This window comes from Sarcophilus harrisii, chromosome 3 (genome assembly GCF_902635505.1).
Source record: "Sarcophilus harrisii chromosome 3, mSarHar1.11, whole genome shotgun sequence".
Taxonomy (NCBI): Eukaryota; Metazoa; Chordata; class Mammalia; order Dasyuromorphia; family Dasyuridae; genus Sarcophilus; species Sarcophilus harrisii.
This window is the reverse complement of record NC_045428.1, coordinates 532,810,525-532,837,737: the sequence shown is the minus strand read 5'-3', so window position 1 is coordinate 532,837,737 and position 27,213 is coordinate 532,810,525. Positions and strand designations below refer to the sequence as shown.

Below are 27,213 nucleotides of genomic sequence, written 5' to 3'. Positions count from 1 at the left end.
TTTAAAGTGAGAGGGGAAATTTAGATTAGTCAATTTATACGAAAATTTTAAGCTTTTTATGAATATTTTTCAGTGGACTCTTCAACTTCCCAGAATAAAAGGTAAGTGTTCGTTCAGTGAGAACTCTATACTCATTTTTTGTGATGCCCTATCAGATCTCCCATCCTGATTTTCAAATTCTGATTTTGCACTGCCTATGTGGGACATCTCAGAATTACAGATTTGAAGTAGGATGTATACTCATTCCACTAAGTAACTTTATTTTTGCCTTAGTATCTGCAGTGCCTAATACCAAACCTAGCACATATTGATTTCTAATAAATTCTTATTGATATTATTGAATCAAATTAAATTACCATCTAAACCTCTATTCATATAGGAATCCTTTTAAAATATTGTGTAAAAGAAGTCTCCCAAACTATGTACAATATTTTCTAACAGAAAAAGTACATTAATCCTCCAGGTATCCCTTTCTACTTATGGATAGTTTTCATTCATAGGACATTTCCCCCCCAGACATCAAGCCTAAGATTTATTCTGAAAATTCTGTTTATTACTTCTTTCTCTGAATGACATAATTCAGGTCCAACCATGCTTCCATGTAAGTCTTTCATGTATTTTCTACTATTCTCCCTTTATTTTTTCCTATTCTCCCTTATTCCTTCAACCCATTCTCATTTGTTGTGTACTTGACGCCCTTCACAATCTCAATTGCTATTTTCTCAAAACTCTCCAGTTAATCAATGTGCTTAACTTGTAACATTCATATATAAAAGTAAAAATTTGGATGAGTCTCACTAGAGCAGACTACAGAGGTACTGTCACTTCTTTATTTCAGGAAGTGATTTTCCCAAAAGATATAAATTAGAAGTTATAGGAAGGCAATATTTTGGTTTTGTATGTTAAAATAATAATAATTACAATAATAATAGATATTTATGTAACATTGTCTACAGGAGTTTGAAATGAGTGGTATAAGGTAACAGAAAAAGAACTTCTTAAAAATGAAGGTGATCAAATATGGAATGAAATATCTCATGTAATAGTGACTTTATAGTAATGTGAATTTTTCAAGTAAAGTTTGGATGGTCAATTGTGAGAGACAATTTAAGAGAGTCAAATTTTTGAAAAAATTTCTCTAGATAATATATGAGGTTTCTTACAAAACTCAAGTCCAATAATTTTATGACTCTGAACTCTCAAAGATCATTTGTCAAGGATCAACATATATCAGACGAACAGTGGCATGATATAGCAGTCAATATCAAAAGAAGCAATTATCCTATCCCACTTTCAAAGTCAATTACATACATACACACATAGATGTAATCCATGATTTAAAAAACAAAACAGCAATTTGTTTCTCTTTAAGTTTACAGTGAACATTGAATATTGAATAGTCTTTCAACATAATTACTATTCATAATCTCATAGCATCATGAAATATCAGAGATAAGATGGAATTTCAACACAATCTGGTCCAATATTCTTCAAATATACAGTTACTCTATAGATATATGTATTTTTATTTGAACAACTCAAAAGTTCCATGTTCAAATTAGGGTTGCCATCAAAAGAATTTTCCTGAAATAGCTGGTATAGTGGGAAGGTTCCAAGGACTTGGAGAAATTTGAGTTCAAATCATTTATTTAATACTAACTGGTCATGTATTAATGAGCATATCATTTGAGGGGGCAGGACAGTTGGGGTTAAATGACTTGCTCAGGAACACACAGCTAAGTACTATGTGTCTGAGGTCAGGTTTGAACTAAGGACCTCCTGACTCCAGGAGGAGTCCACTATTTCATCTAGCTTTCCCTAAGGCATATCATTTAAATTCATCAAACCTGAATTACCTCATCTTTCAAATGAAAGTTCCTTTTTTATGATATTAGTCTGATGATACATTAAAGTTCATTGCAAACAGTAAATTCTTTTATATATTTATATATATGTATATATACATATATATATATATATATTTTTTTTTTTTACCCAGCCTTTGCTTTCAATAACATAGGAAGCTCCCATCATTGAACTACCTCTACAATGTAAATGTACATCTGCTCTGAATCTAAGAGTCTTGGAGAAATGCCCAGGACCTAAAAGATTAAGTGCTATATTTGGGGTCAGGGAGCTAGTAGATGTCAGAACTAGGACTTGAATGTGATTTTTTTTCTATGAGTTCTTTCTTTTTACTACTTCACATTTTACTAAATGACTATGAGCAAGTCATTTAATTTCTTGGCTCTAGATAACTATCTAAAATTCAATGGTGCAGAATGATTGCAGTTTTATGATTATCAAAGCTATCGATGAATGAAATTGTTGTTTGTATTTTAAACTCAGAACTTCTTGCCATTTTACTTCAATCCTTAAAGTTTGATAAACTTTCTGGATATAATCTTCTACAAGCACCAAAAATATGATAAATAAGGTGAGAACTGAAGGCTCATATCAGCAATTAGGGTCAAAATCAAGTCATAATTAGGAGGTAGCAGACTGTCTTTTCTTGGCCCCTAAACTAACTCTGAAAGTAATTCCTTAAGGGTAGTCATTTCCATATGTAATTATTAGTATTTTTAAAATAAGGGTTTGATTTACAAGAGAATGCTTTCCAAAATGGACATTTATTACAATTATATTATAGAACTTTCTTATGAAATAACTTTTTGTTTCAGTCATACCTCATATATTTTAACCCTTAACAGTCCCTTGAGACGTGATATTAAAGATTAAGAACACTGTTTCTATAAAGTTATATCAGAGACAAAATGTGTGTGTGTGTGTGTGTGTGTATGAGAGAGAGAGAGGGAAGCAGAGAAAGACAAGAGACAGAAAAGGAGAGACAGAGGCAGAGAAAGAGACAGACAGACACTTAGCAGGTGAAAAATATTGGCAACAGGCTAAGCTTGGTTGATGTCATATGACTAAAGAATACCATTTGTCTAAGACTGGACAAGTTGCATAACTTCTCTGTGACTCCAGGAAACTCTTAAGGACTATAAACTACAAGCAACTTGCTAATTTCCACTAATAAGTTTCCAAACTGGTTGTCTGGGAGTTCTCTACAAAAGAAGAGATGAGGGGAAGAAAGGACAGGAGAGGATAGGAGAAAGGTGGAAAGAATCTGCTCTATAACTAGAGGAAACTTTGTGGTAAGAACTCAGGTTCCAGTCTTTACTTATCTCAACATACAAGTGATCCGGGACTAAACATTTAAGCTCTTTGAACCACTTCATTGTAATACTGTTCCAGTTCACCTCAGACAGATGTTCTGAGCATCAAACAAAATGATAGTGTAAACTCTATTGCTATAATTTTGATTATTCTGATTCAGGTAAATTGCCATATCTTATTTGGAATACTGGTTAGAAAGCTAAAAGTAAATTTTCAAATGTACTTGGCTACCTTCTTCTATAGTCTTTAATGTGTAAAATGCAAACAAAGGTCTAGGAGGCATGTGTTACTGAGAGAAATGAATTCTCTTCCACTTCTGAAGCACTTGATGTTGAAACTCATTTCCTACTGATACATCCTCCACCAGCAGTCCTTTATATCAGGGCCTCTTAATATTTGCCAAAGTATTTTTACACTGATTTTCTGACTAGGGAGGTAGAGAACTAATACAATATTATGAAGTGGTAATCATGATAATAATGATGATGATTATGATACTGATAATGATGAAAATATAATGCTATTTATATAATAATTTAAATTTACAAAGTATATGGCCTACATCTTCTCATTTACTCTCTTTAACAAAACTTTGAAGTAGTCATAAAATAACTATATTTTTCCACATTTCACAGGTAAACTCAAATTGCTAGAGGTGAAATACTTTTTTCAGTGTAAATAATCTACTTATTCCAAGTCTAGTCAGCCAATAAACTTTTACAAAGCAATTACTATGTGTTATGCATTGTCCAAAGAACTAGAGATAGAAAACAAGAAAAAATATTGTCTCTTCCTCTGAATGAACTCATATCTTAATAGGAGAAACAATGCATAACAAATATGTAAATAGAAACATGTTCAGATTAAATGGAATTACATTTTCCCTCAGACGGAAATCACTAGCAGAGATTAGAACTGGGAGAGGAGTCTTGTAGATCATGAAATTTGAGATAATTCATAATTTAATTCTTAAAAGAAGCCAAAGAAGCAAGGCAGGTGGGTATGAAGAGGGAGAACATTTCAGACAACAGTGACAATCAATCAAAAGACATGGAGATGGAAGTGCAGTGCTCTTTCCACCTGCAATACTGCTGAAGAACTATTATTTCCTATTAACTAACAGCAAACCATTCTGTGAAGGCTACTCCTCTGCTGCACTGCCCCTAGTAAGCACATGCTTGTATGGACTAGAATACTTCATAGTATTCTTTGGCTAATGATCTATATATATCCCATTGAAGAGAGTTATCCTCCTAATTAGACATCCCAGAAAGTTTCTGTACTGAATCATATCATCCCTTCTCTCCCAGAAAGTGAACAAATGTCCTTTCTATGAAATTTGTTGTAATTCACTTGTGCCTAACTTTTCTTGTTTCTTGGGTTTTTGCTTTGTTTTTTTGATTTTGTGGTGGGGGTTTTTGTTGTTGTTCATTTGTTTTTATTTTGGTTTGGTTTGATGAATTTTTTGATCAAAGAACGGTCATTTCCTTCTCCAGCTTATTTTACAGATAAGGAAGTAAGTTAAACAAGGTTAAGTAACTTGCCCAGGATCACACAAATACTAAGGATCTGAAGCTTAACTTGAACTCAGATCTTACTAACACTAGGCTTGACACTCTTTCCTCTGTGCCACTTCATTGCTTATATCAAATAGTTTATTAAAAATAAACCTAGAAAGAAAGAGAAAATGAAGAGTTCATATTGCTTATAATTTATATTTACTGAGCTCCTACCTATTATGTGCAAAGAATTATACACATTATGGGGACTATTGAAGAAAAATAAAATAGCCTTTGAATTTAGGAAGTTCATGCTCCAGTTGTAATGTATTGACTTTATTGTTTCAGGATGCAAATTCTCTCATAAGAAAATTTTGCCTCTTCATTCCATTATGTCAGCTTTCTTTAACAACACTTCACCAACATCTCTGACTTTCTTTCTGACTGGTGTTCCTGGGCTAGAAGCTGCTCATACCTGGATTTCCATTCCTTTTTGCTGTCTCTACATAGTAGCCCTTTCTGGTAATGGTATGATTTTGTTTGTGATTGTTACTGAGCCAAGCCTCCATGAGCCCATGTACTATTTCCTTTCTATGCTCTCTTCCACTGACTTGGGATTATGTATTTCCACTTTGTTTACTGTGTTGGGAATATTCTGGTTCAATGCCAGAGAAATCAGTTTTAATGCCTGTTTGGCTCAGATGTTTTTTATTCATCTCTTCACATTCATGGAGTCTTCAGTACTCTTGGCCATGGCCTTTGATCGTTTTGTGGCCATCTCTAACCCACTGAGGTATGCCACCATTCTCACACACTCAAGAATAACCCAGATCGGTGCAGCAATTGTTCTCAGAGGCACAGTCATCTTGATACCCCTTGTCTTGCTTCTCAAACGCCTCTCTTTCTGCCGTAGTCTTGTTCTTCACCATTCTTATTGTTTTCATCCTGATGTTATGAAACTCTCATGTTCAGATACCAAAGTCAACAGTGCATTTGGTCTCACTGCAATAATTTCTACTGCTGGAGTGGACTCAGTCTTCATCCTCCTTTCCTATATTCTGATCATCTGCTCTATCCTCAGCATTGCATCACCAAAAGAACGAAAAAAAGCCTTCAGCACTTGTATCTCCCATGTAACTGCTGTAGCTATCTTCTATATTCCTCTGATCAGCCTGTCTTTTGTCCATAGATTTGGAAAACGAGCCCCTCCTTATGTCCCCACCCTCATTGCCAATATTTACCTGCTCATTCCCCCTGCAATGAATCCCATCATTTATAGTGTAAAGACCAAACAAATCCGAAAAGCTATTCTCAAAGTCTTTCATCCCAAGGGAATCCTGATCTGACATTTGCTGTTTCCTTAAAGTTTTGAGATAGAAGAGTATTCTTCACTGACATTAGGATTCTTCATGATAGAATTATAGAATCTTAGAAACAGAAAGAATCTTAGAGGTTATAAAATCAGTCTGTTCATATCTAATAAAAAGACATACTTTTTTGCATCATCTCTTAAAGATGCTAATCTGCTCTATGAACTCCTTCAGTTACAGATATGTTACTGCCTCTCTAGATAGTCCACTTCAATTTCAGATAAGCTTTTTTTTGTTCAAGAAATGACTCCTCTGAAAGGAACCCACATGTGCAAAAATGTTTGTAGTGTCAAGAAACTAGAAAATGAGTGGATGCCCATCAGTTGGAGAATAGCTGAATAAGTTCAGATATATATGAAATATTATTATTCTATAAGAAACAATCAGCAAGATGATTTCAGAGAGGCCTGGAGAGACTTACATGAACTGATGTTAAGTGAAATGAGCAGAACCAGAAAATCATTGTACACAGCAACAATGAGATTATATAATGATCAATTCTGATGGACATGGCTCTCTTCAACAATGGGGTGATTCAGATCAGTTCCAATGATCTTGTGATGAAGAGAGCCATCTACACCCAGAGAGAAAACTGTGGGAACTGAGTGTGGATCATAACACAGCATTTTCACTTTTTTGTTGTTTTTTGCTTGCATTTTATTTTCTTTCTCAATTATTTTCCTTTTTGACCTGATTTTTCTTGCACAGCAGGATAATTTTTTATTAAAGCTTTTTATTTTCAAAACACATGCATGGATAATTTTTCAACATTAACCCTTGCAAACCCTTGCATTCCAATTTTTCTCCTTCCCCCCACCCACTCTCCTAGATGGCACATAATCCAATACATGTTGAACATGGCAAAAATATATGTTAAATCCAATATGTGCTTACATATTTATACAATTATCTGCAGCAAGATAATTGTATAATTATAATATACATATATTGGATTTAACATATATTTTAACATGTTTAACAAAAAAGAGATGACTCCTCTGCAATTCCCCCCAATTCATCTGAATTCTTATCTCTACCACAAGAAAGACAGAGTCTTTGAGTTCTATCTCAGTTTAATACAATACCCCAATTAATTAAATTGCTCTTGGAGCTGTGGCTCTCTCCTGATGTAAATGGAAATGTTTCTCATGTTATTTTCAACAAAAATGTAATGGTTCCAGATATCTACGAATTTTCAAATATAAATAAATCATTTCAGTGATAACCATTACTGAATTTCAGTTCTTAGCTGAATCTGATGTTTACCAAAGATTCCCATCCAGTTCTGAATTCCACATTTCAAGAGCTGCTGATTTCTTCACTATAAAATAATTTTTTATGCTCTACATTGATTTTCATACTTATAAATATATATATATGTATACATATATTTTCATATATATATATATATATATATATATATATATATATATATATATTGCTGAGGCTAGGAAGTTTTAAGTATCTGAGATCAGATTTGAACTCAGGTCCTCCTGTCTTCAGACTGGTACTCTATCCACTGTACCACCTAGCTGCCCCAGTTGTAAAAATATTAAGATATTATAAAATTAACAAAGTACTATATAAATGCTAGCTATTATTTTAATTTAGTAGCTTTTTTTAATATAGTAGCTTTTTTCTTATATATAGCTTATATATAGTAGATTTTTTTCAAAACTTGAATGATTTAAAAATAATTTGCATCCAAATGTAATTATTCTGTAGTGTTTTAGGTATCTGATACCTAGAATCCTACAACCACAAAAAGTGAAAGGGATTTTAAGGGTGACCTAGTAGATCCTCCTATTTCAAAAAGGATTCCCTATACAAAATTAAGGTAAAATGGAACAGGGTGAAAATGGGGAGCAATGGTTAATGTATTATAAGTTGAGTATATGCCAACATTGTCACGGGGCAATGAAAGAAGAAAATATAACTATAAAATATGTTTCATTAAAAGACATTCTGTGACAGAAAGGAAAAAAAGGGAAGAAAAAGACTTTTATGTGCTAAAATATTCATAGCAGAACTTTTTAATAAATGAAAGAGAGGATGTATATGCCCATTATTTGGGGAATGACTAAACAAATTGTGAAAAGTGAATGTAATGATGATATGAAGGCTTCAAATAAGCTTGGCACAATTTATATTAATTGATTCAAGATGAAGTATTCAAAATTATATACACAAAAACAAAAATGATATACATAAAAATAAAAAGATAGAGAGGGGGGAAAGAGTCTGCACACTATGATTATAATGATCAAATTTTCATTTAATGAAGACATGAAAAAAAAAAAGGAATCAATTTACCTTTTTTGAAAAGGTGACACACTAATGGATGAGTAACATTATACATATGGTGAGACTTGGATGATATCGTGATTTCCTCTTCTGAATTCCTTCCCATCTCCTTCTCTCTGTTTTATTCTTTGTTGGGGGAGCTGACTCTTTTGGTAAATGAATAGAGTGGAATATATTTGTAAATAACATATAAATGCAAAATATAGCAAGTTTTTTAAAAAAATTATATTTATACAAAAGTATCTAAAAGTAATCTATTTATTCAGAATCTACTTCTTCATAAAATTTCACTTGAAAACTAGATATGACTTCTAAGGGATTTTGTACAAGGGACACTGATTCTGGAATTGTGTGGGCTTAATGGTTTCTGAGGTATTTTTTTATTTCTGAAATTCTTAATATTCTGTGATAGTCTGCAGATCTTTAATCAGATGTTTCTTTTCTAAAAATTTGTTAAAAGTCACAACTCAGTAAAGTTTCAGGCTAGATTCAAACTCATGAAAATGAATCTTGCTGATTCCAAGCCAGTGCCCTATCCAATGTGCCACCCAACTCTAAGAAAGTCATTTGTACCACAAAGGTGGCTTCATATTTAGAGATATTCCTTTCCACATTTTAAAACATTTTGCTACAGAGCTGATATGCTAGAAGTCATTAACAAATTCTCTAAATTAAATTGTGAATAGAGTCATTTTTTAAAAAAAATCAAAAGTTAATGCAACTTTTCTGGTGTGGTATATTGCATGTAACAAAGTTTGAATTGTGATCATTGAATCAAATTAAATAAAATGGAATAGAATAGAATATCTATACTAAATATACAGAAGCATGAGACAAATATATGAACGGATGCAAAAAGTCTGCACAAGTTTGAGGAGGCAGCACTATTGAATCACAAATGAAGAAAACTCTCATTATCTTGGCAAAACTTTGCCTGAATATTAATATCTCTCTATGGTATTTGAGTCAAATGTCTGTCTAGTGGCTTATCCAACTAGAATATTTTCAAAAAAAAAGAATCATCCAATATATTCCACTTTGGGGGTAATTCTAATTATTATTAATTGCATACAAAAATACAGAAGGGGGCACAGACAAATAGACCATATTTGTTACATGATTTATGTATATGTTTATACATACATATACATATGCATATGTTTATATATACATATGAATATGCATGTAAACAGATATGTGAATATATATGTCCCAGTAGTCCTAGTGCTATTTTAACCTTTTAAAATTTAAAACTACACCTAGATTTTTCACCATGTTATATGCACATATGTATATATGTGTGTATCTATATACACATATACATATGAATATGCATGTGTACAGGTATGTGAATATATAATATGCTCCTGAAGTCTCAGTCCTATTTCAGACTTTTAATATTTAAAACTACATTTATACTTTTAGCCAGTTATGTACACATATATGTATATATTTGTTTGTGTGTGTGTATATATATATATGTTTGTATTTAGATGTGAACAAGAATATGTAAATCTTCCTACAATGCAAATTTCTTTAAAATAAAATGGTACATCACAGGGCATATTCTTATACAAAACATCTTGTAATATATATATATATATGTATGTATATATATATGTCTACACACATATATATTTGCTAATGATTATATTCAAAATAAAAATAAAAAGTATTTTAAAATTAAATTCTTTCTTTTCAACAAAAATAGATTTTTAAAAGAAAGTCAGCCAGCATTTATAAAATACCTACTATGTGCCAGATGCTGTACTAAACCCTGGGAGTTAGTATCACAGCTGGATTGGTGGGGATAAGAGAAAGTTTAATGCTAATGGTGGTGCTTAAATTGATTTAACAAAACAAAACAAGGATTCTCAGAGGGAAAAAGGAGGTAGGGGAACTTTTCTGGTTTGTGGGAAATGTAGTGGAAGGACACTTACCTTTGTAAGATTAACCATACCATATAAACAATAAAAAAAAAAAAACAGGCCAGTAAGATTACAGAGAATTGTGGAGGAGTGTAATGTCTAAGAAAGTAAAAAGGGACCTTTGAAATGAACAGAATTCTCAGGATTTGCTTACTTGTTGAATTTATGTTTCAAATTTCCTTCTCTCGCATCAACAAGGATGGAGGCCTGGAATATCAATCACTGCAGGTAAGACAGAAAAGATCCATAATTAGATTAATTTATGAACACTTATAGAATAAAGAAGTACAGACAGAATAGAACAAATCTTTCCCTACAGAATAAGTTATGAGGTTTTAAAGAGCTACTAAGGCACAATTGTACAGAGAATTCCCTTAGTATTAAGGCATCCCCTGGGAAAATAACTCCAGCCAGACTGGCTCATGGATCTTCATAAATGCTCACCATTCCGGCAATCCAGTGGGATTTCCATCCCCATTTTTGTGCCTATCACTCTGTGAAGAAGTGTCCCTCTTATCTCCCCTCCTACTGGATGATCAGGGTAAGTGTAGTAGAGTGCCAAGACCTAAAAACCTAGATTAACATTGGAAGATTGAAGATACTTGCCAACATTAAAAAATCTTGATTAGATATGACATGAAGATTTTTTATAAGAAAATTTTAAATCAATTAATGTTTTAATTGTATTAAAGAGCGGTTAGGAGAAGAAACAAAAGACTATGCAAGAAACACTGAATCCAATATCAGAAGAGTTGAATTCACATGTGACTCTGCTACTTACTAACTTACTTTGGACAAATTTAACTTCTCTATGCCTTTGCTTCTTCACCTGTTAAACCAAGTATTGCAATTAGAATTCGACTAGAAAAAAATAATATTATCCTCTTCTAAATCTGTGGATCTTCTCCTTTAACTCCTTGAAAAGGAAGAGAGTCTCACTTGTCACTTTTGGTTTCCAAGGGTTCTCTTAGAGTCAAATGATAAACTACATACTCTTCCATGTTATTTGATTCTAATCTCAAAAGATTAGAAGGTAGACTTTGGTTAAATAGAATGGTGAGTAGTCTATTATTAACAACTTTCTGATATATAAATGACCTTCCTTATAAAGAGAAAAGGGAAGAAAAAGTTAACATTTAATATATGCTAGATAATGTTAATCACTTTTTATATATGTTATATTGGTTTATTAAAAATATACCACCGTTATATAATGTTAAAATTCAGAAACAAGTGTATTTTTTAATGTAGAAAATTTGGAAATGTATTCAATTGGACTGGAATTTGATGAAATGGTTATGTTACATATTTTATATTTCATTAAATGTTCATACTTTGCTTACATTGATGCCGCGTTCTTTTAAAAAATATTTTAATAATATTTTGTTTTTCCAAATACATGAAAAGATAGTTTTCAACATTCATCTTTGCAAAATCTTGTGTTCCAAATTTATCTTCCTCTCTCCCCACTCCCCACTCCTAGACAGAAAGCAGTCCCCTATAGGTTAAACATGTTCAAATTTAAACACATTACCATATTCATCATGATATGCAAGAAACAGCAGATCAAAAGGAGAAAGGCATGAGAAAAAAATCTAACAAACAAGAAAAAATGTGAAAATACTGTGCTTTGATTCACATCCAGTTTCCATGGTTCTTTCTCTGGATGTGATTAATATTTTCCGTCACAAGTCTATGGGAATTGCCTTGAATCACCTCATTGTTGAAAACAGTCACATCCATCAGATTTGCTCATCACATAATGTTATTGTTGCTGTGTAAAATGTTCTCTTGGCTCTGCTCACTTCATTGTGTTAATTATTTTTACAAAAAAATCTCTGATTCTCACAACAAACCAGCAAAATAGGTACTGTTATTATCTCTGCTTCAGAGTTAAGGAAAAGTGAGATACACATAAGTTAAGTGGCTTGACCACAGTCATAGAGTATATAAATATTTTAGGCCTGGTATGAACTCAGGTCTCCCTGATTCTAGGCTAAAATTTCTATACATGTTACTATAGAATTGTCCAAAGCTATTATTCATTTCTTTTATAGGCTTAAAAGATTATATGAAATTGCCACATGTTCAGATGAATAAATTGAAGCCCAGAAAAAGGAAGAATCTTGCCCAATGCCTCACAACATAGACATTAAGCATACAGAATTCTAAATTAGGTTTTCTGGGGACTTGAGTGATCTTTTCACAAGATAACCAAATATCACAGAACCTTAGAGTTGGGAGGAAGTTTAAATCTGTATTTGAAGAGCAATCACCTTTCTAAGTGGTCAATTCCCATGAAATGGTCATCCAGATTCTGTTTGAAGGTCTCTGGTAAAGACAGATTCATTCTCTCTCTCAAGGCATTCCACTTGTGGACACCTCTAACTGTTAGAAAGTTTTTCTTCATTTTTAAGGCAAAATTTCCTGTTTGCATTTTACTTTGATTTGCCCTCTAATAAGGGAGGAAAATAAATATAATTTCTTTCCTATATAGAATTCTTCAAACATAAAAATCTATGAATAAGCTAGAAGGGCCCTCAAAATTTTAAATAACTTAAGACTCAAAACTGCATAAACTCTTAGGTCTTTTAATGCTTTTAATTTTTACAATGTCGTTGAAGAATAAGACATACATGTTTTGCTATTTATAACTATTTTGTAAGTTTTATTATTATTTTATTAATTATTACGAGAGATTTTTTTTCTATTTTTTCAAGGGGAATAAAATGGGGGAGGAATAGATAAATACTTATTCATTTTAAAATGAAAAATTAGTAAATAAAAATGAGAAAACACTAGAGAAATTAAATGACTTACTCAAAATTACACAGGAAGTAAATAGCAGCTTCAGTATTCTTGGCTCCAATTCAGCATTTCTTCTATACCACACAGTTAACAGACCTCATCTATTTTTTACATTGCTAGGGTAAAAATCCCTACTTTCTTCAATCATTGCCTAAATGATATATTGCTAATTTTCTGATTGTACTCCAGAGAGTATCTTCTAGTTTGTGAATATCTCCTCCAAATTGCACTATTCAGAATTAAATGTAGATAGAGCATCTAGGTGGCCTAGTGGGAGAGTGTCAGATCTATAGCCAGGAAGGTGAGTCTTCCTGAGTTCAAATCTAACTAGCTGTATAATCTTGGGCAAATAACTTAATGCATTTGTCTCAGTTTCCTAATCTGTAAAATAGGCTAAAGAAGAAAATGGCAAACCCCTCCAATATCTTTGCCAAGAAAATCTCAAATGAGGTCACAAAGAGTCAGATAAGATTGAAATGACCAAATAACAAAAATCAACAAACTTTAGATGTTATTGTTTATGTGTACATATATCCCAGATGTTTAAGATATGACTTTATCCTTTATACTGGACCAATGAAAAATCATCCCAAGCTTCATTTTCTTATTGTTCTTAAAATCAGAAGGTTGTAGTGATGACATTAGTAAATACTAAATACCATTCCTATCTTCTCTATGTTTCCCCTTCCATGTAACATAGAGGAGACCCTTACCATCTAGTTGAGGAGAGAAGAGCTATGGAGGAAGGGAAGAAAGAAGAATTTTGGGGAGAAAAAATCTTATCTTAATTTGGCAATACATTTGAGGACAGAAGGTCAATTAGGAATGCTTCATAGGGGAAGCAAAGAAGTTTCAAAAGGGCCTGAGTATGTGTGATATACCATACACACATGTACACATATATACTGGTGGGGAGGAGAGTAGGATTGAAACATGTAATTCTAAGTGCAACCATGTAATTATTTTATTTTATTTTTTGTTGAGGCAATTGGGGTTAAATTGCCCAGGGTTACAAGCTAGAAAGTGTTAAGTAAAAATGGAGTTTGCTTTTCCTGACCAGATTTGAACTCAGGTCCTCCTGACTTCAGGACTGGTGATCTATCTACTGCACCACCTAGCTGTCCCAGCAACCATGTAATTGTTATAAATGCACTCATAATAAATAGGATGTATTTCTATTTTTAATGCATTAAAAGTAAACTTCTTTTTCTAGGACATCCTGTCATAAAAGAATTTTCTCTCCAGAATCATCATGTCCTACTCTCCTAATGGCACTTCCTCATCTTTGATCTTCCTCTTGACTGGTGTTCCTGGGCTTGAAAGTGCCCATACCTGGATCTCTATCCCTTTTTGTTGTCTCTACCTAACAGCCCTCTCTGGGAATGGCTTGATCTTGTTTGTGATCATCACGGAGTCAAACCTCCATGAACCAATGTATTATTTCCTTTCCATGCTGTCTACTACTGACCTGGGCTTGTGCATTTCAACATTGGTCACTATGCTGGGCATATTCTGGTTCAACACCAGAGAGATAGGTTTCAATGCATGTGTGTCCCAGACGTTCTTCATTCAACTCTTCACTGTGATGGAATCCTCAGTGCTTCTGGCCATGGCTTTTGATCGTTTTGTTGCCATCTGCAATCCTCTGAGATACGCCACTATTTTAACAGACTCCCGCATTCTCAAAGTTTGGTTGATGATCCTCTTTAGAGGGACAATAATACTAATGCCTTTGATATTGCTTCTGAAACGACTATCCTTTTGTCGCAGCCGTGTGCTACACCATTCCTACTGCTTCCACCCTGACATCATTCAGTTATCTTGTTCAGACAATAAAATCAATAGTGTGCTTGGACTAACTGCCCTCATCATCACTGCAGGGGTGGATTCTATCTTTATCCTGCTCTCTTATGTCCTAATCATTAGAACTGTTCTAAGCATTGCATCTCCAGAAGAGAGGCACAAGGCTTTCAGCACATGCATATCCCATATTGGTGCTGTAGCCATCTTCTACATTCCCCTAATCAGCTTATGCTTTGTCCACAGATTTGGGAAATGGGCCCCTCCATATGTACACACGCTCATGGCAAATGTGTACCTGCTCATTCCCCCTGTTATGAATCCTATTATCTATAGTGTGAAAACTAAACAGATTCGTAAAGCCATCCACAAAGTTCTCTTTCCCAAGGGGAGCCAGGTTTGAAATTAATTTCTCCTCCCATCACCAAAGAAATTTCAGCTTCAAAGACAATTGAGTATATTTACTCAATTGCGAATTTTCATTGTCGAAGAATTCTGGGGAAATATCATTTAAATTCTATTCTGAAATGAGGCTTCAATGTATTATGGAGTACAATGTTATTAGATATTTTCTCCTGTAGCTGACAATGTTATTATAAGGGATAAGCAAAGAAAAATTATGTTTGAATAACAGGACTTTTAATAAAGTACACAGAATGACACAAAATCAACATATTTACTCTAAGATAAAGTCCAAATTCATTGATCTAGCATTAAAAAGCCAGCATTTAGTGCAGTGGCTGGTATATAAATACTTTATAAATTCTATTTGAATGACAAATTCATTCATTTTCCAGCTATCTAGTATATCTCTAGGTGAGATAATTGTTCATTAGGAAAGTACCAAAACCTATCCTAGTTATAACCTTCTTGGCTTCTTATACATACTTATTCTCTCTGACTCTCTTTCTCTCTCTGTCTCTGTCTCTCTCTGTCTCTCTCTCTCTGTCTCTCTCTCTCTGTCTCTGTCTCTGTCTCTCTCTGTCTCTGTCTCTCTCTCTCTCTTTCCCCTCTCTCTGCCTCTATTTCTGTCTCTGTCTGTCTCTGCCTTTATCTCTCTCTGTCTGTCTCTTTGTCTCTTTGTGTTTTTCTTTATTTCTCTCTCTCCCCAGAGGACTGTGTCCACAGTCAGAAAGACCTGAATATGCACATCTAGCCTAATATACTTAGTTATTGAGTAACTCTGTACAAGTCTTTTAACCTCTGTGTTTCTTGTTTCCTCAACTCTAAAATATGGATGACAATAATACTAATTTCCCAGTCATTATAGGGATCATATGAGATAATAGTTGTAAAATGCCCAGTGAAGTGTATGGCATATAATATCTTTTTTATAAATCCTTGTTTTGTTCTTTCCTTCCTTCCTCTACCAACCACCCACGGCAGTCCTTTGTAAATTTTAGAGTGTAATTTAAAATGTGACTTTCTACTACATAGCATAGAGTTTAACAAGAAATTGTGTCTGGTATTAGAAACTTGCTTCAAATCCCTTCACTTCTATTTATGAGCTGTCACAACCTTTTTTGATTTCAATTTACAAATAAGGTAAATGAGGGATATGAATTAATCAGTTGATCAATAAGCATTTATTAAGCACCTTCTTTGTGTCAGGCACTATGAAGTGCTAAGGACAACAGAGAAAAAAGTCCAAACATTCTCTGCCATTAAAAAAAATTTATATTTTTTTCTTCCTAATTATCAAGAAATATCTTCCTTTTCACATTCCTCCAACTGAAAGGGAAAAAAGAAGGATGGAAGAAGGAAGGAAGGAAGGAAGGAAAGAAGGAAGGAACTGTTGTTAAGTCTTCTGTCATCCGCTTTTAGCTCTTCTCAGTTCTTGCCACTTGCTAATTTGAAAAGCATAGTATCTATACTTTTAATGAATTATTTATTAGAATATTAAGGAAAAATTTTAATCTCCAAATCACCCCACTAGAAACTTCCTTCTAAATTTATATAAAATCTTTTAATAACTACATTTTGCATGTGTCCATTCAATTAGTTCTGTATCTAATTAATTGCTCTATCATTCAGCTTATATCCTTTCATCATTTTGATACATATAGAATAAAAAAATTTATGAAGTACAAATTTAGGTAAATTATAGCTATAGACTTGTCCTATTTTACCAGTATGATAATCTGGTAATCTAATCTAAATAATAATTTAAAAATGTAATCTGACATATATTGTCTTTTACTGTTTTCTCCCTTTCCAACTGAGTTTTTCATTTGCTTGTATTTGTAGCTCTCAATGCTTCACACAGTAGACTGGTTCTGCTATCTCTCACATAGTACACAGATAATAAAAGATTATTCCTTTTTTCATTTTTATATTAATTTTTCCTAGATGTTCATTTATCATCTCTTAAATAAAACAAACTAGAATTTCACAAGGAATTGAAGTCATGCTCAAGAACGTAAAGATTTTCACTCCATTCTTTTCCTTTCTTGAAAATAAAAATGGAATTTACTTTTCCTGAATACTGAAGCATCTATCCTAACCTCTACATTTCTTCAAAGATCCCTTAATAGCTGTATGATCTTGATAAAGCCATGGCTGAGACTAAATTTCCTTACATATAAAATAGGAATAAAGGAGTATAGTTAGTGGAAGCATAGTGATTCCTACCTTATTTAATATAGAGAATTTTTGTAAGACTCATGTCATATAATGAATATTAAGCTATTTTTTATTTGTTTGTTTTGGGAAAATATTTAAGTACTTTGCCAATACTATATACTATAGGTTAATGGCCTTTTTGTTTTAGAAGTTCCCATTTTTCTAACACTTTTTAGTTCCTACACCATAATCTGTTATCTCACCTAATTCTAAAAACTATCCTGAGTGGACAGAGCCAGTATTGTGTCACTGATTTTCAGAAAGATGACTAGAAAAATGTGTAACTCATTCAAAATCTTTCAGCATATTTTCTGGCAACTTGCACTACATTGAAGATCTACTGACTTCAATTAAATGTAACTTTCTGATAAAACTACTACCTCAATTCCCTTCTCTATTTAAAAGATTCCATTCTGAACTTCATGTGTAAAATGATGATATTTGTTCATTACTTTCATAATTTCATTTCATCATTTCATTCATTTACATTAAAATCTTTGTATGCACATTTTTTCCTTAACTCCTGCATAACAATGTGAGCTTCTTGAGGACATATTCCATGTTTTTGCTTTTCTTTGTATTCTCAATGCATAGCAGAGTGTCTAGCACAAAATAAATGCTTCATAAATTCTGTGAACAACTCAAAAACATTTATTTTTTTAATCATTTAAACTTTATTTTAAACTTAAATATCAACTTGAAAAAGAAAAAAATTGCCATCTACATAGTGAGAGGATTCAAAATATGAAGCAATAAGTACTACACATTAGGTGCAGAATTATTTATTTTTGCTTTGTTGTATTCTTTTTTATTAAAGTTTTTTATTTTCAAACCATATGTATAGATAATTTTCAACATTCACCCATGCAAAATCTTGTGTTCAAGTTATTTACCCTCCCCTCACCCTACCTTCTCTCATAGATGGCAAGTAATCCAACATATGTTAACCATATGAATTCGTTTATACATATTTCCACAATTATCATGCTGCACAATAAAAATCAGATCAAAAGGGAAAAAATTGAGAAAGAAAACAAAATGCAACCGAACAGCAACAAAAAGAGTGAAAATACTATGTTGTGATCCACACTCAGTTCTCACTGTCTTCTCTCTGTGTGCAGATGGTTCTTTTCATCACAACACCATTTGAGCTAGCCTGAATCATCTCATTGTTGAAAAGAGCCATATCCATCAGAACTGATCATTGTATTAATCTTGCTGTTGTTGTGTACAATGATCTCCTGATTCTACTCACTTTACTTAACATAAGTTCATATAAACCTCTTAAGACCTCTCTGAAATCATCCTGCTTATCATTTCTTATAGAACAACAATATTCCATAACATTCATGTACCATAACTTATTCAGCCATCCCCAACAGATGAAAATCTAATCAGTTTCCAGTTTCTTGCCACTACAAAAAGGACTGCCACAAACATTTTTGTACATGTAAGTCCATTTCCCTCCTTTTGATCTCTGTGGGATACATTTTCCTCCTTTACGATCTCTTTGGGATACAAGCCCAGTAGAGCCATTGCCAGATCAAAGTGTATGCATAGTTTGATAGCCTTTTGGGCACAGTTCCAAATTGCCTTCAGAATGGGGGAATCAGTTTACAACATCACCAACAATGTAGAAGGTCCCAGTTTTTCCACATCCTCTTCAACATTCATCATTATCTTTTCTGATCTTCTTAACCAATCTGAGAGCTCTTTTGTGGTATCTCTTAGAGTTCTTAGTTTGCATTACTCTGATCAATTGTAATTCAAAACACCTTTCCATATGAAAAGAAATGGTTTCAATTTCTTCATCTAAAAACTGTCTGTTCATCTTCTTTGACCATTTATTAATTGGAGAAAGCTTGAATTCTTATAAACTTCTCTGTATGTTTTAGAAATAAAGGCTTTAGCAGAACCCTTGAATGTATTTTTCCCTGTTTACTGCTTCCCTTCCAATCTTATCTGCATTGGTTTTGTTTATACAAAAACTTTGTAATTTAACATAATCAAAATTATCCATTTTATATTGAATAATATACTCCAGTTCATCTTTGACCACAGATTCCTTTGTTCTTCTAATTTCTTTATAATATCACTCTTTATGTCTAAATTATGAATTCATTTCAACCTTGATAAAGGGTATTAAGTATGGGTCAATGCCTAGTTTCTGCCATGTTAATTTCCAATTTTCTCAGAAATTTTTGTCAGATACTGAGTTCTTATCTCTAAACCTGGGGTCTTTGGGTTTGTCAAATGTTAGTAATTGATTATTGTGTCTTGTGAACCTAACCTATTCCACTAATTAACTTCTCTGTTTTTTAGCCAGTACCAGTTGGTTTTGAGGACCACTGCTTTATAAGATAGTGCGCGAAGTTTGGCCTTTTCTCTTTTGATTAAAGTCTGTACTTTTTCTCTTTTGATTAAAGATATTTTGGCTTTATCTTTATCTGAAATCATGATTGTCATCCCTTCTTTTTTACATAGTAAATACTACTGATCTTCATTTTATTTTTGTATCTCTTATTTCCTATCCCTCTTAACTCCTCTACTTTACTTCTACCCTCTATCTTGCCTTCCTATTACTTGACCTATCCTGCACACCCCCTCCCCCCCAAGGATCCCTCTCTTATCTTCTCCTACTCTTTTCCTTTGCCCTCTTTTTTCTATCTGAATTTAGAAGATTTTTAAAATAATCTTTCATATATATGTATATATATGTTGTTTCCTCTTCCATTCCAATTTATTTACACACCTTATCCTCTTCATATTATCTACACACCCTCTATCCTCCCCTTATCCTATTTCCTCACCCACTTATTTCCTTATAAATTTAGATTTCTATCCATCAAAAACATTAATTAAGATTGCAACACAACAGACATTGGTAGCTAGGTAGCACAGTTGATAGAATGCTGGACCTGAAGTCAGGAAAACTTATTTCTGAAGTCTGAATTTGGCCGCAGATAATTAGTAGGTGTGTGACTTTGGACAGGTCATTTAAACTTGGTTGCCTCCAGGAAAAAAAAAAAAGAGCAAGAGAAGGAAATAATAGTAAATTATTTCAATGTCTTTTCAAAGAAAATCTTAAATGAGTCAGAAATGAGTGAAAAGATAAAAAGAACAAAAACAACAGGATAGAAGCACCATTAGGTATAATGATATAAAGACAATAATAGCCAAGTCCATTTCTATAAGGAATTTATCAACTAATAGGGAAACATTCAGGTAAGGTAAGATGGCATAACTATAATACAAGTTGCTGTTGTTGCTCAATCATGTCTAACTCTTCATGACCCCATTTGAGATTTTCTTGGAAATATACTAGAATTGTTTTCCATTTCTGCAGCTCATTTTAGGAAGGAGGAACTGAGGTAAACAGAGTTAAGTAACTTGCCTAGGGTCAAATGGTAAATCTGAGGTTAGATATGAATTCATGAATATTTCATGCCCTGTACTTTATTCACTGAGCCATCTACCTATCCTAATCAATAATATAAGTTAGCCCATTAAATTTGTAAAAAAAAATCTAATAAAATATTATGGAAGATTAAAAAAGGGGGAATTTCTCCTACTTGGCATGATTATGTTAGTCACATAGTAGAAATAGTAGCTAAGTTAGACCTTGAGGAAGGGAAAGCTTGAGACAAATGTACAAGTAAGAAAAGATCATTCCAAGACTGACAAAGAGTGTAAAATCCAGAATGATGGTAAAAGGCAGGGTGAGAATGAGGAGCAGTCTATTCAGTTTATCTGAACTGTAGAACATACGAAGGAATAAAGACTATGATAGATTTGAAAGGCACTTGCCTTCGAAGCATGAAGCATCTTGAATGTCAGAGTCAGTTTTATTCTATAGACAAGAGCTACTGGAAATTTTGTTTGTTTTTAGTACTGCTGTGAAAAAAGTTATACATATGATTTAGATTGCTTTTGTCAAGTACAATTCCTTAGGTGATTAATAATACTTGATGAATGGATAAGCAGGAAATTTTTAGTTAAGTTTTGGAGAAAGGGAAGTATACAAGCTATTATATATGTTTTTATATCTGAGGTCAATATGCCTTTAGAGCTTCATAATGAGATTTCAGGAAGTCTATGAATGTGAAGGGGGAAATGAACTTTTTCTAACCTCAAACTATAATTCAGTGATTTATTCAATCATTTTAAGAGAAATGTGAGAAATGTTTCAGTGGTTTGATCAGATTAACAAAGAGATCCATGATATACCAAAAGTTTAAAATACTTCTGTAAAGCAACTCTTCACTAGATCATAAGTTTCTTGAAGGCATATTTGTTTTTTATTTAATTTTGTGTATATTTAAGTCTCAGCACAGGGTATTACAACTTTTTTACTTAAGAATTTCAAAAATATCAAAAAGCAGGGAGGAGGGGACAGAGAACAGGCATTCATGTAATGCCTGCTATGTCACAGGAAATATGCTAAAAGGTTTTGCAAATATTATCCTATTTGATCCTCACAATAAGCCTGTGAGTGAGATTCTATAATGCCCATTTTATTATGGTTGAGAAAAACTAAGGCAAAAACAGAGGTGATATGACTTCTCTAGAGTAACATAGCTAATGAGTAACTGAAGCTTGTTTTTAACTTATATCTTTCTGACTTGAAGCTAGAAGTTCTAAACACTGCTTCACAAGCTGCCTCTAAATAGAGAGAATATTTCCAAATAGAAAATACAACATAAAAAGAAAAATTATATATAAAACTACAAATTACTATTATGTATAACTTAATTATATACACACATGTGGTTGTCTCTCTATGTGCATGTGTGCATATATGTATGCTCATATGAACTTAAATAAGCATGTAACTATAGACATACTTACATACAAATATGTAAGTTTTCAACATGCTACTTTCAAAACTGTCCTGTTTATCTGTCTCTTTTTAAACTTCCTTCTGCGCATTTTGAAATGTTTCAATGACTCTCTTTTTCTTTTTCTTTTTTAATATGGAAACATCACTACTTTCCCTCTCCCTATCAAGCCCTCCAATGAAATAAATTACATATATGTGTGTGTGCTTATAGATCACTATCCTTGTAACAAATAAGCAAATCACTAATTTGTCATGTCAAAAAACCAATGTGTCATTTTTAATTTTAAGTCATTCGTCTCTCTAGCTGAAGAGTCCTCTGGAATTGTGATTGATCATTGCCTTGATCATCATAAGTCTCTCAAAGCTGTTTTCTCCTACAATGTTACTAGGGCATCATTTTTTTCCCTCCTGGTCCTTTTCATTTCGCTCTACTTTAAATCATACAAGTTTTTTTGTTTCTCTGAAACTATCTATCACTTTCAAAAATGTTCATATCATTATAATATTCCATTTTATTCACATACCATAGGTTTTTTTAGCCATATCATAGATAGATATCTCCCAGTTCTTTATCACAATAAAAAGAAGCTTCTGTAATTTTTGTCCACATGGGTCATTTTGCTTTCATCTCTTTCAAGTACAGACTGAGAAGATATATCAGTGTATCAATGAATTGACATATTTTGGGAATTTTTTCCCCAAATTCCTTTATTAAATATATGGACCTATATATCCTAGTTATATACTACCTTCCTGCAGTGCCTTCAACAATTGCGGTTTTCTCCTTTTTGTGGTTTTTGCCAATATGCCAATATAATAAGTATAAGATAGACTTTCAGAAATTTTTCTCTATTAGTAATTTAGACCATTCTCTTACATGTCTATCAGATAACTTGAATTGCTTCCTTTGAGAACTAGTTTGTCTGATCCTTTAACCATTTATCAAAAAAGTTCAATATATATTGAACACACTTAATAAATGTTAGTTAAATTTTTATATTTACCAGCTTTATGACCTTAGCTAGAAAAGTGAAGTTTAGTAAGCACAACAATGGATCAAGTTTCCAGATATACTAATTTAAAACTTAAAACTTATTTAAAAATTCTGAGCAAGTCATTTAAACTTAAACATTATCAGTAAAATATGGTAATATTATGTGAGGTGCCTCTTAAGATGTCTAGGAATAGTCCTGTAAGGTTAATAATGCTGGATAGATATGATCTTTTACCAACAAGTGAATAGATAGTTGGTTAGATAATCTGAGCTAAGTCTGATTGTCAGCAAAATCAATAAAAACAGTGCTTGACTAATAGATTGGACTTCAAGACATAGAAAATAAGGAAGTATTTCTTTAACAAAAAAAAAAAAGAAAAACAGTATAATCATTCTAAAGCTACACTCTATACTTTGAACTTAGTATAATAGAAATGTAAATAAGTACCATTCAGTGTTCATAAATGTAAAGCTGGAAGGGACCACAGAAATCATATAGTTCATCCCTCTTATTTTATGGATGTCAAAACTACAAAAAGATTGACTAAGAACTTGATTAACAGTATCGCATTGTCTTTTTACAGGGTGCAACTAACTAGCCAAGTAAAAGTGAGATTTTTCATTCCCCATCTCACTTTGAGATATAGCTGATGCCTCAGAGGGGAAATGAATTGATTTCCACTATTTCCCAAATCTATGAGAAAAGTTAATCTTAATTGATTGCACAATGCAGTTTATTTGAATCTCTCACATAAGGAGAAGAAATGGAGGGTCTGGATCCACAATCAGAACTAGGACTCTTTGGGAAGTAGGATTTTGAGAACCACTCTGCGGATTTGCTTGGTCTTCACACTATAGATGATTGGATTCATCACTGGAGGTATGAGTAGGTAAGCATTGGCAATGAGTGTGTGCACATAAGGAGGAGCTTGCTTCCCAAATCGGTGGACAAAGGACAAGCTGATGAGAGGGATATAAAAGATAGCCACGGCTCCAATGTGGGAGATGCATGTGCTGAAAGCCTTGTGCCGCTCCTCTGGAGAGGCGATGCTAAGAACAGTTTTAATGATCAAGACATAGGAGAGAAGAATAAAGATGGAATCCACCCCAGCAGTACTGATTAAGGCAGCTAATCCTACTGCACTGTTGATTTTGGTATCTGTACATGACAGTTTCATCACATCAGGATGGAAGCAGTATGAGTGATGGAGCACATGGCTGCGGCAATAGGACAGGCGTTTAAGAAGAAGGACCATTGGTGTAAGTATGACTGTCCCCCTTGTTACAATTGCCACTCCAATTTGAGCAATTCTGGATTCTGTTAAAATGGTGGCATATCGCAGTGGGTTAGAGATGGCCACAAAGCGATCAAAGGCCATGGCCAAAAGGACTGAGGACTCCATGACAGTGAAGAGTTGAATGAAGAACATTTGGGCCAGGCAGGCATTAAAACTGATCTCTCTGGAATTGAACCAGAATATGCCAAGCATGGTGACCAGGGTAGAAATAGACAAACCCAGGTCTGTGGTGGATAACATGGAGAGAAAATAGTACATGGGCTCATGGAGGCTTGGTTCAGTGATGATCACAAAGAGGATCATGCTATTCCCTGAAAGGGCAGTTATGTAAAGACAACAGAAGGGAATGGAGATCCAGTTGTGGAAGGCTTCTAGTCCAGGAACACCAGTAAGAAGGAAGGTGAGGGAAGAAGTAGTGTTTTTAAACATGTTGAGCATCAGAGGCAAAATTCCAAATCCTGGAAGAAAAAAAAAGAAACTATTCACTGAATCCCGACAATGCAAGTGTTCCCATATAATTGTTCTGGGTATTGAAAAAAAAATAAAGAGCATATCTTTGATCTACTCCCAATGGAGTTTCCCCAAAAGTACAATGTGTACTGTGCTCTGTAGAGAAGTAGTTAGCAGTTATTTAGGGGGACACCCAAAAGAAATGGAAGAGTTTTTTGTTGTTTTGTTGGAAGAAATGGAAATCTTTCTTTGGAAGACTTCCTTATGGTGAAGGATAATAGTACACCAAACTCTATCTACTAGTCCCAAATCTGTATTTTTCTTTCTTCACAAACCTGGCAAAATACATAGCATGTAACAGAAAGTATGCAGCAAGAATCAGACCTTTTTCTGGATTCCACTCTAGCTCTCTAGTATACAAGACTACTTCTCTTGCCTACACTGATCACAAAGTTCTCCCTTTTCACCAAAATTTTACTCTCAGCTCTCACCGAGTCATTTACAGCCCACTTTAGTTTAAATTCCAAGACAGAATATGGGTCTTTGGTCAGAGTCCCATAAGTGTACTTGCTGTTCAGAAATAGATCATCTTCTATCTCCCCCCTCCCAATATTTATTTTGAGGCCTTGGTAGTCATATTAACTTTGATTGATTCTGCCCTAAGTTTGTAAATAGGGAATTTCACAATAGAAATTACACCTAAAAAAACCCAGCCAAAGAATAGCTTCTCCTAAGTCTATCCAAGATCCCAATTCATTCTATTTCTATCTTACAGGCAGTAAGTACCACTTACATGCTTAGTGGATAGAGTACAGAATTTCAAGTGAAATAGACCTGAATGTGAATAATTTCTCAGGTGCTTATCAGCTGTGCATCCATGAGCAAGGAATTTAACCTTTTTTTTTAAACCCTTATTCTCATCGTCAAATTGAGGATAATAATAGCATATCCCTCATGGGGTTGTTGTGAGAGACGTCTGTGATAACATGTGTAAAATATTTTGCAAATTCAAAATGCCATATAAATGGTAGCCATTATTACTTTTTCTGCAATCTATTTTTGACATATTTTACTATGTTAAAGTATATACCCATAATACAAATATTTAATAACCAGTGCACATGCATATTTATATCCAGGGATGTTCAATATGACTAAAACTATGATGATTAAAATTTATTTCTCTTTCTTTGTATTTTTCTCCTTTTATCCTGATCTTTTTAACATTCATCCCCCAGAAGGGGCTGTTCAGCATTTTCTAGGATATTTGGTTCATAATGATGTCTATCAGAGAGAATTACCACTGAGCATTACCAATTAGAGATCCCCCATGAGCAACTTTTAATATCTTAACTATCCATCATCTCAACTAGAAAAAATAAAAAAGATAAAAAGCACAAACCAGAGGAAAAAATAAGAATCATTCCAGATTTCACCTTCCTTTGATAGCTGCTCTAGAGGGAAACAAGAAAATTTGGATATTTTTTTTTTAAAATGAACTTCAAGCTACAGAGGTAGCAAAGCCATAAGGGATTGAGCATAAGAGTAATACAAACCTTTCTGGTCTTGGCAGTCATCACTTCTGTTCTTTTATTTATTTTTTTAATTATTTTATAAAGTTGTACTCCAGTCATGTCTCTGACAGATTAGTTGTTGAAAACTATTTATTACTCACCAGCCTAAAGAGTTGAGAGAATTCCAGAGGACTAGGTAAGAATAGCATTATTGAAGCCAAGAGGATAGTCTTTAGTAGCTTGAAGCTGTCAGAGAGTTAGTTAGCAAAATGACTATTGAATTTTAAGGCATAATGTTCCTGCATTGATTCTCATCTCTGACTTATAAACTATGTAACCATAAATAATGAAATTTATCTTTCTTGGTCTCATTCTTCTATAAAATGAGGGTAATAAGACATAATATTACTATCTCAGAAACATTGTAAATAAAATCTTTTATAAATAGGAAAACATATACATACATATATACTCTCACTTTCTAAATATATATATGCATATATACAGATGGAAGTGTGAGTGAAAGGTGGCAGTGTTCATATCTATATACATATAAGTATAACTATAAAATATTGGGGCATTTGACTCTTGTAAATAGGAAACCAT

General features: G+C 33.2%; 3 protein-coding genes across 3 annotated transcripts; 2 read left to right on the top strand and 1 right to left on the bottom strand.

The window, feature by feature from the left end:
• The first annotated feature begins 5,071 nt into the window (after window positions 1–5,071).
• Window positions 5,072–6,025, top strand: LOC111720017 (olfactory receptor 51F2-like). The gene has a single exon (XM_023500535.1). It carries the CDS (start codon window positions 5,072–5,074, stop codon window positions 6,023–6,025), a length of 954 nt encoding a protein of 317 aa, XP_023356303.1.
• An 8,316-nt stretch (window positions 6,026–14,341) lies between these two features.
• On the top strand, window positions 14,342–15,292 carry LOC100922300 (olfactory receptor 51F2-like). Its single transcript, XM_012545401.1, has one exon. It carries the CDS (start codon window positions 14,342–14,344, stop codon window positions 15,290–15,292), a length of 951 nt encoding a protein of 316 aa, XP_012400855.1.
• An 8,844-nt stretch (window positions 15,293–24,136) lies between these two features.
• Window positions 24,137–27,008, bottom strand: LOC100922043 (olfactory receptor 51F2-like). Its single transcript, XM_003764752.2, has 2 exons — window positions 26,988–27,008; window positions 24,137–25,060 (listed from the first exon to the last, which is right to left on the bottom strand). The coding sequence occupies exons 1-2, from the start codon at window positions 27,006–27,008 to the stop codon at window positions 24,137–24,139; spliced, it is 945 nt and encodes a 314-aa protein (XP_003764800.2).
• Window positions 27,009–27,213: the final 205 nt, after the last annotated feature.